The sequence below is a fragment of the Pagrus major genome, chromosome 11 (genome assembly GCF_040436345.1).
Source record: "Pagrus major chromosome 11, Pma_NU_1.0".
In the NCBI taxonomy this organism is placed as follows: Eukaryota; Metazoa; Chordata; class Actinopteri; order Spariformes; family Sparidae; genus Pagrus; species Pagrus major.
The window spans coordinates 33,616,898-33,630,716 of record NC_133225.1 but is presented as its reverse complement, the minus strand read 5'-3'; the positions used below and the strand labels follow the sequence as shown (position 1 = coordinate 33,630,716).

The window sequence follows — 13,819 nt, the reverse complement described above, 5'->3', positions numbered from 1 at the left end:
CTCTCTGACTCAGCATGGTGAGAAGGTGCCTGTTGAAATTCTGAGAGACTGAACTGGGTTTATTTATCCTTTCCTCAGTTCTCCCTTTTTCAGAGAAGTCTGGTACTGGTTGGACTGAACAAGTTTGGGGTATAGGCTTGAATGTTGTGACTGCTCCCAGGCACAGACTGCATCACTTTTCAGATCTGGTGCAGGGAGAGGTCTGTTTCACTGTGTGCCCAGAGTTGCCAGTAGGAGATGTCCAGGTCATTCTGGGTATTAGGCTGGCTGGTGCAAGGATGTGACCAGATGCTCCTTTGCCTCCAGGTGTTCAGTCGGTGCTTGTTAGGAGCCCAGTTGAGGGTGAGTGTGACTTCTCGTCCCGTGATGACATTTTAGGGTTTTTGGTGACTACTCTTACGCCAGGTTCAGACAGGACGCCGAAGCGCCGCGATTAGCTGCGAAGCGCTGAGGAGTGGAGCCATTTTCGTTTCGGCGCCCATGTTAACCAATTGTGTCATTCACATAGGTAGCGCCGCGGTGCTCTGCTCCGCTGCCGGCGCGCACCATGTAGCGATCGTTTCGGTGTCTGGTCTATTTTTTTCGCATGCCGCAGCCGAATGTGTCAAGCGGGGCAGGAAGTCAAACAAAGCAACAACGAGAGAATCCCTTACCAGACTCATAAGCTGCTACAATCTTCTAGAGAAATGTGTGAAATGTCTGTTGAGATACAATCAAAGGAGAAAGAGATTGCCACCTCAAGAAAAGAATTGCGGATGCTCAAAGAATTGTTATGTGGTGGAACCATTGTTGCAATGACTAGGACCAGTGTGGCATCAATCACTGACGTACTGGTCAACACTGGACTGATGGATGGGCGTGTCGTGTGATGGGCAGGTGGACTTCAGGGCACGTGGATGTAAGACGTTGTATGCCAAGTTGTCAGAAAGCGCCTGAACTCTAGCTCTGTTCAGATGAAGACCACCTGCAACCAACTGAAATGATGCCCATGTTTTCAGTAGAGTTTGAAATTGTCAATAAAGTTCAGCACCTTGGGGTCACATGCAGGTGAGAGCAAGGTGTTCAGGCTGAGCAACCTAACGAAGCACCCCACTCCGCGGCTGAGAGTGGGAGTTGGGCTGGAGATGTACACGCAAATATGGGACTGTTTGAGGACTTTAAAGAGAGGTCCCGATCAGGTGAAGTCATGACAGCATGACCCTCATCAGACAGGGCAGCATACCGGTTCAAGAAACCCAGGGGTGGTAGGGCAGACCTGACCGGACCTCTCTTTTTGCAGCGGGCCACCACCTCTGCTCATTATAACTGGTGGTTGGGAATTGAGCAGGAGGGAGGACGAGGAGAGGCGAGCTGGGCAATCTGTTTTGACTGTCCAAAGGCAACATCCATAAAGCTGGACAGCAGCGAATCAGAGAACTATCAAATTTCTTCCTTGAGGTAAGTGATATTCCTGTTTGCTTTTTTGAGCAGTACACAGTCCACAGGGCATAGTTGAAATGTATTTTGTTCAAATTAGCCATAAACAGGATGAGCTTAATCAATATGTTTATATATATGTAAATTCAAGTCTATTCCTTTCTATCCGACTCTGTGATAAGACATACCATTCACATTGATTAACAGATCCCGATAAAATCTGCGTTACGTTTCGAGAGCCTGGACACGGATACCTTTCATTAAATCTTTTGTCATATTGTGAGATGAGCCCAGGCAAGCCCTATGAAGTCACACCTTAGCTATCATAGGAACCAAAAGTTACACCAGAATCTCAGTCACTCTTCCTCTTGATCTTCTCATCATTACAATAGTAATCTAAGTAACACTGAAGCCATTCAGCCCATGTTGTCCGATCCCACAGAAAGACACACATTGCTGAAAAAATTCATGCTGGCTCTGATAGAAAGGTCAGAACATGCAGTGCATCGAAGCTTGCTCCTAATAGGGCTGTGTAGCTGCAGACTAGTCGGAGTGCCCATGCTGACCCCTGTCCACCACCAAAAGCTGCTACATTGGGCACATGAGCATCAGAACTGGACCACGGAGCAATGGAAGAATGTGCTGAGGTCTGATGACTCATGGTTTCTTTTACATCATGTGGATGGCCGGGTGTGTGTGCATTGCTTACCCGGGGAAGAGACGACAGCAGGGTGCAATATGTGAAGAAGGCAAGCTGGCGGAGGCAGTGTGACGCTTAAGGCAACATTCTGCTCGTAAACCTTGGGTCCTGCCGTTCATGTGGATGTTACTTTGACACATACCACATACCTAAACATTATTGCAGACCAAGTACACCCTTTAAGGTAATTGGTAGTGCCTGATGGCAGTGGCCTCTTTCAGCAGGATAATGCACTCTGCCATACTGTAAAAATGGTTCAGGAATGGTTTGAGGAACACAACAATGATTTCAAGGTGTTGACTCGGCCTCCAAATTCAACAGATCTCAATCCAATCGAGCATCTGTGGCAAATCTATTTTTATATTGCTGTCCCTCCCATTTTCCCCACATAAAAAGTAGAAATTCCATTTCCTGCTGAAAATGCGAGTGTGAATGCTGAAATGCTCATTGCTGGTACTGCAGAAATTGCCGAACACCGATTGTGAGAGAGAGCGTAGGGATTTCAGCAAAGAGTCACAGGGTGGATTCATACTGAAGACGGAAAAAGAAATATAAAGAAAATAGTAGAACATGCATCCGCATTGACACTAATGACATTGTTGGCCCCACCTTTGCCTTTCACATGAGCCATATCCAAATGCATTTGCAAAATTGTCAGTTTGCAAAATACAATAGAAATGCAAGTAAGAACCTGGGACCAATTAAAGTTAATATTATAAGAAGCCCCAGTTTGCAAGTTGTTAGGGACAGAAAAAAAGCAGCAAACACTCACAACCATCTCACATTCAGACAATCAAACAAACCATAGGTGTGATTGGCAAAGGGAAAAAAAAGCAGGAAAATACACGGCGCAACTACCATGACGCGGCGAAAGACAACAATGGCTTTGCCTACCTGAATCATCGTGTTCACCATCTTGTCAACTGAAGCAGTTCATGTGAGAAGATTGTTGCGCAGGGTTTACTTTTTCTTTCTTTCTTGCTTACTTCGCGTCTTGGTGTCACGTACATCACCTTACTGCATGAAAATATCTAATAATCTCATCCAAACCATTAGCCAACCCCACATTTTGAATACAATTATTTTCTCCGTTGTCTTGTCAGGTCAGGCTATTCTGATCATGCTATGACATTTTCTCGTTGTGCAGTTGGCTCTAGAGGCAGTATTTTCTAACCATGTCGGGGGAGTTATTCTTATGTGTTTTAGAATAATGTCACTTGCCAGGTCATGTAAGGGGTAGACTACAGAATGTATTATACTTGTCAAAACGAAAATAGGAACTCCACTATGTCTCTCTTTACATTTATTTTGTCCCATTGTCGGTTTCAGCTAAGAAAGAAATAGTTCGCCCCACACATCCAAAAATCTTAGAACACATCAGATAACCTTCCGCAACGATTGCAGGTTCTTTGGTGGAGCTCTGCTTTGACTGAAGTTCCATCATGACAAATGGATGGACAACTTGCGGAGTGACATGAAGACATGAATCAGAGGCACAAAAAACGTTGACAGCGGTGAGCGGTCATTATGACCTGTGCCTTGCGCCCCCCCCCCCAAAAAAACAAAAAAAAACAAAACCAAAACAAAAAAACAAAACGGATTTGCATGATTTACGAGAGCCTCATTTTTTTTTTAGGTCGGAAAAGCCAGATTTCCGGATTTATCCAGAAGAATCACACCCCTGAAAAACACACACACATGAAAGAACAGAGGCCAGGTGGCACTGAAGTCATGCTGGTCCTGGAGAATGTGATTACCTTTGCCTCCTGTGCCCTGGCCTCCAGGTTTGTTGTAGAGGTAGATATCACCATCAGCCAAGTCACTGCTCAAATGAAAGTAGTGCTGCAGACAGAACAGGAGAGAGAATCAGTCCCTGGATGCTGAAACCACAAAGGTAAGCATTCATTCAATAAGATTTGAATGATTTGATTGATTTGCAAGCAGCAATAACTTACTACAAAATTGACTCTGTATTGAAAAAGACTGTTTACTTTCTTCTTGTTACCCAGACAGTACCGCTAAGACATTGACAAACAGAAACAGTTTCTAGGATTATGTGTGACTTACTGCACGTGTGAGCAAATTATGATGAGAGATTAAATACCTGTTGAGAAAATAGTCCACAGATTTAGCAATGTTTTTTCTTTTCTATTAAAAAAAAATTGAAACTTCCAAAGTAGTACATAGTGGTGCCCAATGCCTAGGCAGGTTAGGTACAGTGGTCGGGTGGGTGGGTATCTTTGCAGAGAAACACCACACAAATGTCTTTACATTTTTTTGTCTATGCAGACTGTTTCCACCTGCTTCCAGTATTTATGCTAAGACAAGCTAATTCATTCCAGGTGCTAGTTATAGTTAACAATGCATAATGTTAAACACAAGAGTGGTGTAAATCTTGGAAGGAAAGTGAACAGTGAGTTTCCCAAAATTACACACTATTTCTTCACACCACTGAGTTCAACTTTGGTGTTTGACATGCAAATCTGCACTGCTGACAAAAGACAAAAAATCTTGACAGAGCTGATCTTTGAGGAAACAGAGAGCTGGAGGACGCTAACATAGCCTTTGAACTGTGTTACATCATCTACTTTTATATTAATCTCTGTTAACAGATATTTGCATATAAATGCAGAATCTATAGGCAAGGGACATTATTTTGGTTGCGGAAGTGTTTGTTCATTTGTAGTCTGTTTGTACTCTGAGTAGTATTTGCCACTACCCGATCCAAGTAGCTGCCCAATCAGTGTAACGCATGCACAAGCACTTCTGTCATCTTGTGGTATTTTCCAACTGCAATTCTGGCACCTCCGAGTCAAACCAAGCCACGCCGATTAGCTTTTCCATCACCTGTTTTACTGCGCCAAGTTGAGCCAAGCTGCGCCCGTGATGGACCTGCTCCGGAGTTTGAATCTATCTGCATTCATGTGCATGTATTGATTTATAGAGATTAGCTAAATTGTTGTCAGACAAAAACTGATGGTTTGCGACATTGTTAATCAGACTGTGTACAATGACACGCACAAGGACGTGGATGGCCCAGATATCCAATATCCGTTATTGAGATATTCAGCAGAGGTCCTGAAATGTGCAGTTGCCCTAAGAAGCTAAATCGGTGTCAGATGATAACCGGTGGGTTCTGCAATAGCTTTTACATAACCCTGCTCTGCTGGAGTATAAACTATTCAACTAAAGAGACTGCAAGCCAGCTTGCTTGGAAATGTCTGTGATGACTAGCGCTGGCAGGTTTTAGGATAGCAATAGTGTTCACAGTTAGCTTGCCACCTACAGTGGTTCACAAACTGGCTCTGCAGTTTTTTTACTCACTCACTTAGTACTCACTAAGTATTCACCAAGTATTTATTAGGTCACCAAGCATCCAGCACCACATACTTGGTGAAAAAACAGTTGTAATACAATGTTGTAATCAAGCTGAATTTTACTTGTTTTACTTACAGATTTAGTGGCTTTAACAACAGATTGCTAGATCTCCAGAGCAACACGGAGCTACACGACCATCTCAACACACTACATTAAGTGTGCACTCTTCACATCTGCAGTTACAAAAAAGAGTCACTAGATGGCAGGTACTCTCTATGACTTCTCTTCTTCTGTTGACTGTTATTGTTACATTTATATTGTTCATAAATTATTTAAATTTGACAATGAGGCCTTAGTGTGGTACATTGCAAACCAACAATGGAGATCATATCACTCACTACACCATGTAGACCATCTTTTGAAATAAGAATTTAACTAGACTAGACTAGTGTAAAAATGGCACAGTCATCTGTGCTAAAAGAAAAAAACACAAAAAAGATCGAGAATCAAATCAAATCTTGACCTTAAAATTGATAATCAAATTGAATCAAGAATTTGGAGAATCTTGACACCCCTATTAAAAAGGTACCTTTTATAATATGGCCAGAATTTGAAAGAAGTTCCAAAAACAGGGGGCAGCATATCGCCAGGGTAACCAACAACTAATGCTCTTTGCTATCCCTGGCTGTAGCTTGCTACAGTTAGCTAAGTAGCTCATGGCTTAGTTAACTGTGGAGCAAGTGGCACTATAGAACCTAGGATCAAAGGGGGCAGCCTGATGTGAGATTAAACACAGCTGGACCGCGAACTGGGACTGAACAAAGCCCACCAAAGGTAATTTGACACCAGGGGATAGGCCTTAAGTAAGGAGTTGATACAGCGGCTCTGACCAAGACTATGATTTCAGGGATGACAGGACACAGCAGGCAAGGATCGAGAGGCATGGAGCGGGAGAGAAGCGACAGAGAGTTGGACATCAGCAGCAGGTGAAAAGGGCATATACAGATGAAGCCTCTTAAAACTTCCCGTTCCTCCGTGACGGGGCCCTAACCGTTGCGTGGGTCTGTGCTCGGACCTGTAAGAGTCCGTGACTGGAATGAGATCCCCCGCAATGACGTATCGCCCCTAAGTGCCATGTGTGGAAACCAGTTGCAATGGTTTATCTATCCACCAGGCGGAGCAGTGATGATGGAGGCTGAAGCATTACTTCAGCACGAACTCACCTGCTCTTACTGTATCATAGGCATACAGTATTTGACTTGTGTGAGAGAGTGTGATTCCCACACAGACCATTTAATGATTATTAGGCTACCATATCATGAGGTCATCAATATTATGCTTCAGCTATTTGTTATTCAATTGTACTGTATGAAAGTGAAAGTAATATGGCTGGGGAATTAATGATTTAACAGGAAGGGAAAAAGTGCGTGTGCATCTGCAGTGGTACCGGGACAAACTATTATAGTGTAAGAGCCGTTTTCTTGTTTGCCATTGCAGTTATATAAATGTAATTTCTCATGCTGTTCTATTACTGTTAGCCCATGCCATCAGGTGCCTGTGGAAATCCTACGCAAAACAAAACAAAGACAAAAACATTTGCAAATTTTTTCTGTATTTCTGCAAATGTTGAAGGCACATTAGAGCATTTTTTGGAGAAGTGATGTTGATATCTAGTCCCTGTTTACATTCATCAATTGTGGTTCTTACAAAAAATATATCTTATAAAATATAACAGTAAAAATGGCTCTTGAAGCTCTGATACTTTAATTAGTGCATACAAAAGAATTTAACTTTACTACTTTTACAACCACAATATATACCAACAAAATAAAGTGAAGCATAGGCTCTATCAACACTAGACTTAGGTCCCTGTTTATCAGTTCTTAATGGAAAACTCAAGTTTCTTCCACTTAAAATTAAAGTGCAGTGTTTGAAATACAATCAAAGAAATAAGGCTAGATTGCTTACCAAATTGAAAGTGTCACTGTGTTATCTAAAATAACAAAATAAATAATCCAGATTATCAGGTCATCAATATAAAATGTAGCATAAACCAAGTTTTTTAGGTTTTTAGGGCGTGGGTGGCTGTTGAGCTCCGATGGAAAAACGTTACCACCTTCCTAATCTTCCCCAGGAGTCGGGATACCTGACTTATAGAGACTGCATTCTTGGCTGCAAGATTGACAGTATGTGCAAAGCAGCCAATTTGTGGCCCCAGTCCAGCTGTTGCATTGACTGCATTCACCATATTTTTTGCATTGTCTGTAGTAACAGGGTTTGTGCTGCTGCCCCTCTGCAACTTCCATTCTGTCACTGCTTCTGTCAGTGCATCAGAGAGATGCTCGCTTGTATGGCTCTCATAAAGGGGGTGCAAATATCTGCAGATTTCATGTGAACTAACTTCAGAGTGTTAAAAATTCCAAAAGCTGAAATGTATGGAAAATATCGATGTAATCATTTCCAAAATCCACAACATGTTTTTACCTAATGAAATATTCTGTTTTAATATGTCTGATCACAAAACAATATCTTCACTGTGGCAAAACAAAGTTTGCTCACAGATTTACGCAGGCACCTGACAGCGTGGTCTAATAGTAATCTAATAATAGTTTGTCCCGTTGTTGTTAAATCGTTAATTCCCCAGCCATATTACTTTCACTTCCATGCAGTACTGTTGAAAAACAAAAAGCTGAGGCATACTATTGATGACCTCATGATTTGGTACATAATCTTTAAATATGCTCGGTTCGTGATGATATTTGTATTTGAAATATTTGGTTTGAATATTTCACTGGGTGTGGGTGGTTACAAGATGCATGAACTATTGCGCTCAGGTGAAACATTTTCAGCGGAAATGATTGTCATTGCGCCATAGTGTATGATGAAAGAAATGCAATCAGTTTATAAAACCATCTTCTGCGTATCTTGGGTGGTGACAGAGGGCAAACACATCATTAGCATTACAGTGCATCTTTTTTTTTTAACAATATCTTTATTGGCTTTTTTAATACATTGACATTACACAGCGTTTGTGACAGGGAAAGTAAAGCCCTTCCTTATCTGATACCTGTTGCTGTTACACCATTAGTGGTCTTTGCCCAGCCGACCGTCTGATGTTTTCTAAGTACCCCTTAAAGCCACTCCAACATTTGTCAAAAAGTTGGGCCTCTTTTTTTAAGTTGAACATAATCTTTTCAGAGGCCATATATGAAGCAGTTTCTTTCAGCCACATAGAGACAGTAGGAGGGTCCTCACTCTTCCATGATATAGCTATGCATTTATTTCCAGCAATCAGAGCTAGTTTGATAAAGCGTATATTTTTCCTCCTGTTAATAGGCAGGGCCCAAGAGTCTCCTAACAAAACCAATCTTGGTGAGTGAGGGATCTCAGCTCCTGTGATCTTGTTTAGTGCATCCAAAACATAGCCCCAGTATTGTCCCAATTTTTCCAAAACATATGGATGAGGCTTCCCGTTTCTATTTTACATCTAGGACACAGTTCTGAGATGGAACTGTTCATCTTGTGGAGTCTTTCTGGTGTAAAGTAAATTCTGTGGATGAGATTTATCTGTAAAAGTTTGTGGCGGCTATTGTAGGAGAAATTTTGAGCTCCCAGACAAATTTCTTCCCAATCACAGTCTTCAAAAGTGAAATTAAGATCTTGCTCCCACTTAACCCTGGAGTTGAGGGTTTTGTTTGCTGAGAGATCTAGTATTCTGCCGTAGATTAAGGATACAATACCCTTTGGATGTTGAATGTTTTTAAAGATCACGTCAGTTAAAGGAGAGTCTAAAGGATTTGGATGGCCGCCCTGTTGTGTACTAATGTAATGCCTAACCTGCAGGTATTTAAAGAAATGTGCGGCAGGAAGGCTGAGGGCATCTCGTAACTGTTCGAAAGATCTGAGTACATTATTTTCATAAAGGTCTCCGAACGTTTTTATTCCCTCATTACGCCACATCTTTGTGAGCCCATCCCTTAGTGCAGACGGCAAAGCAGGATTATTATGGAAGGGGGTGTTTCTGTGTAGTGGGTTTACGCATTTGAGACTAGTTTGTATAACTGACCATTGCTTGGCTGTGTGATTTATAAATGGGTTGTCCGTTTTATTCTTCAAAGTATAATATGACTGGATGAAAGGGATGCTGGCTAGCAGCACATCTGCTGCGTGGAACTGTTCTATTTGCCTCCAGGCGGGAGGGTTGTTCATCTCTGTCTGCCAAAACCAGATAGCTCTTAACTGGGCAGCCCAGTAGAAAAGTTCAAAATTGGGGAGCTTCAATCCACCATATTGAGGAGTGTTATATAGGGTTTTGAGTTTTATTCTGGGTACCTTCCCCCTCTATATGAATCTAGTTATCACGCTTTCTAATTTTAATTTTTTTTTATTTGGAATCGATATGGGAAGAGTTTGGAACAAGTATAGAAATCGGGGCAGCACATTCATCTTTATACAATTCACACACCCTATTAGTGAAATAGGTAGCTGCATCCATCTATCAAGGTCCTTCTCCACCTTATTAAACAATGCTTCATAGTTGAGTGAGAAGATTCTATCCAACTGAGTGGGGATCTTTAAACCCAGGTATGTAATATATTGAGCATCCCACTGAAAAGGGAAGTTTTCCTGTGAAATTTGTTCAGCTGGGGAGTTAAGGGGTAAAGCCACGTTTTTCAGCAGATTAATTTTATATCCGGATATTCCACCATATGTGGAGAGCAGGTCTATAAGGGCTGGTAGGGAGGAATTCAGATTGGTTAAGAACAGGATTATATCGTCCACATATAACGACATGATGTGGTCCGCCTCCCCAACCCTGACCCCTGAGATAGAAGGTTGGGACCTTACTGCAATGGCTAAAGGCTCAATTGCTAACGCAAAGAGTGAGGGCGAGAGTGGGCAACCCTGTCGAGTGCCCCGTGATAGGGGAAATGGGGATGATATATCCGAATTTGTCTGGATCATGGCTGTAGGGTTGAGGTACAGTAATAGAATCATACTTAACATATTCGGGCCGAAGTTCATTTTACGTAGGACTGCAAAGAGAAAATGCCATTCGACACGGTCGAAGGCTTTCTCCGCGTCGAGTGAGATAGCCAATACTGGATCGTTCATGGACTTAGCACAGTACGCTATGTTAAGAAATCTCCTGACGTTATCAATTGATGATCGTTTTTGTATAAATCCGGTCTGGTCCATGTAAACCAGTGTAGGAACTATTTTCTCGAGTCTGGTGGCTATAATTTTAGCAAGCACCTTATATTCAGTTGACAGAAGGGAAATGGGTCTGTATGACCCACATGACTTAGGGTCTTTCCCTGGTTTCAACAGTACTGTGATAAGGGCCCTTTCCAGAGTTTGGGGTAGCTGATTGATTTCAATTGTGTGATTGAACATGTCTATAAGGGGGTCAAGTAATTTATTTGCGAATGCCTTAAAGAAGTCAATTGTAAACCCGTCAGGGCCGGGGGCTTTACCTCCTGGGACCCTAGTCAGAGCATCTAGCACCTCTTGTTTGGATATTTTGTCTTCAATTCCAGTCTGAGTTTCTTCTGGCATCCGTGGAAGATCCAGGCTATCTAAAAAGCAGTCCGTGTCATGATTCTTCTCACCCTGTGATGAGTAAAGTGTTTTGTAGAATTCTGTGAAGGCCTGATTAATGTGTTCGGAGCTGCGGACCACGTCATTCCCATCCGACGGTCTAATAGCCGGGATGTATCTCGCAGCTTCCTCCCTTCTAATCTGCCAAGCTAGTAATTTTCCTGATTTGTCGCCCTGCTCGTATTGTTTCAACCTAGCCATTGCATTCTCCACCTCCCGTGTTGTAAGAGCATCGTATTCAGCCCTTTTGGCGGTTAACTGGTCAAGAGTTGTCTGTGCTTTAGAGTGAAAATGGTCTTTCTCAAGGGCTTTAATGTCAGTCTACAGCGACCTCGTTTTGGATTGGTATTGTTTCTTTTTCCAAGAAGAGTAGCTAATCGTAGAGCCCCTGATATAAGCCATTAAGGATTCCCAAATTATAGACGGGGAAGCAGATCCTGCAATTGTGGTGAGAAAGAAATCAATCTGTTCATTAGTTAACTTGATGAAGTCATCATCTCTGACCAAATGAGTGGGGAACCTCCAGCGTTTGGGTTTTTTGTTTTGGTTCTGTTTGGTCACGTGGAGCAGGAGAGGAGCATGATCTGAGTGTGTTTTAGCTAAATATTTGCATTAGGTAACGAGATGCTCCTTCCCTGTGTGCATAAATAGCATGTCAATCTGGGAGTAACTGTTATGTACGTGTGAGTAGAAAGAGTATTCACAAAGAGATGTGTGTTTCACTCTCCACACATTGATTAAATTGAGATCTTCTAGTTCTTTTTGAAGGGCCTTCGCTGCTGAGGATAAATATTTAGAAGTTGGAGAGGATCGGTCCTTAGCTGGGTCCAGAACCAGGTTAAAATCTCCTCCAATGATGAGCTCAGCGGGGGGGGGGGGATTCCTGATTCCTGATTTGGTCCGTAAACATTAAGCATAGTGGCTGGCTCATCAGCCAGAAAGCCTCCAACCAAAACATATCGACCTTCCTTATGTAACCCTCTTCTTAATAAAATGGCCACTCCCCGTGCCTGAGAGGTGAATGAAGAGTAGTATATTTGGCCTTGCCATTGTTTACCTAGCTTAAAGTGTTCTGTGTCTGTTAAGTGAGATTCCTGCAGGAATGCAACATCAATACTATGATTTCTAAGGAAATTGAGGACTTTTCGGCGTTTAACCTGTTGATTAATTCCATTGGTGTTCCAACTAAGGAACCTGTATGTTATATCTGTAGACATGGATCACAACGTGCAATAGTGTGGCAATGTGAAAAATAATTGTCAGTAGATGAGATAAAAGACATGGTGGTGTCTTGTAACAAAGGGTAGAAAAAGAAAAGAGGAAAACAAAAAACAAAAACAAAACACAAAATAGAAAAAAACACACTAAAAAGATAAACAGTCCCTGATCTGTCAGAAACCTTCCTTCCTCCCTCTAAACCCACCCATCCTGTAAAAGAAGAGACTGGCCTATGTTTCTTCCTGTCGACAAGCGTACTGAGATAGATTACTCTAACGAGTGTAACCAAGCTACCCAAGTTAGGTCAGGGAGTGCAAAATTGAATGACCACAACTCCATCATGAAACACCTCCGGAATTCACTTATATAATCTAGTGAAAGGGGAACTCTGCTTCTATAAACTCAGAAAAATAACTCTAAGCAGGTGTCCACAGTCTCTCAAATGAGGCTTGAAAAATCCTGAAAGTTCGTTCAGATGACACTATTTGTCGCTGACAGCATTACAAATTACATATAGAACAGAGGATATATGAAAATTCGCAGTCAGTTAAACAGGTGGTCTTTAAGGTTGGGCGAGGTGAAATAAGAATAAATAAATGAGGATACTGCCAGGCCTTAATTTATCCGTCCTGTGACTAGTTGCATAAGAAAGAAAAAGAAAGAGGAGATAAGTAGAACATATCCAGGCCTGGGTTATCTCACATGTAACAGTTTATAGTCCACTCAAACAATAAACCTAAACACTTCCAAGCCATAGTTCAACTTGTATGTGACTAACTGCAGTCAATTAAACAAACAGTCTTTAGGCGAGGCAAAATCAAAAGAAATTGTGCCCTTCCAGGTCTCTGTTTAACTTACATGGAGCTTGTTGAGCGTGGTGGTGGCTGCTTTCCTGGTCAGAAGAGACCATGACAGTCACGGATTCATGCCAGCACGTCCGGATGATGTTTCCCCAAGTAGTGTCCCGCCGACGCGGGGGATGTGAAGGTGTGCCTTCCCTCCGGGAGGTCCAGGACCAGATTGGTGGGGTGGAGAAGACTGAAGGAGATGTTGAGTCATGTAGCTTTTTATTCAGCGGCATGAAGGCTTTCCTTTTCTTGTAAAGAGCCGTGGACATGACCCTGAATATCATGATGTCTGAGTTACCGTACTTAAGCAATCTTTTCTTCCGTGCTGCGTCGAGGATTTTCGTCACGTCTATGAAACAGAGCAGGCGGACAACTAGAGCCCGGGGGAAGCCACCCTCATCGGGTCGGCGCTGGAGTGTACGGTGAGCTCGCTCGATTTCGATCGGGGTGTCGGTCTCAAGGCCAAGTATTTTCGGGAGCCACTCTTGTAAGAAGGCGATGGCATTTTTCCCTTCCACACCTTCCGGGAATCCAACCAGCCTTAAATTCTGCCGTCTGGCTCTGTTCTCCAGGTCGTCTAGCTTGTCTTTAAGGCCGCTGATTTCTTCCTCCGTCTTGTTTTTATGGTCTTCAAAGCTTTTATGGAGGAAGTCGAGGCTTTGTGTGTGGCTAACCTGCTCGTCCTCAATCTCTTTAACGCGCTGCCCCAGTGCGCGGT

At 42.6% G+C, this 13,819-nt stretch overlaps 1 protein-coding gene across 2 annotated transcripts in view; it reads right to left on the bottom strand.

Moving 5' to 3' along the window:
• szt2 (SZT2 subunit of KICSTOR complex) overlaps positions 1-13,819 on the bottom strand; it is a 225,559-nt gene that overhangs the window by 113,952 nt on the left and 97,788 nt on the right. For both annotated transcript variants that reach the window (XM_073477051.1, XM_073477052.1), the window contains one exon: positions 3,874-3,958. In XM_073477051.1, coding sequence (XP_073333152.1) covers positions 3,874-3,958 — 85 coding nt within the window. The remainder of the gene's footprint in view (positions 1-3,873; positions 3,959-13,819) is intronic.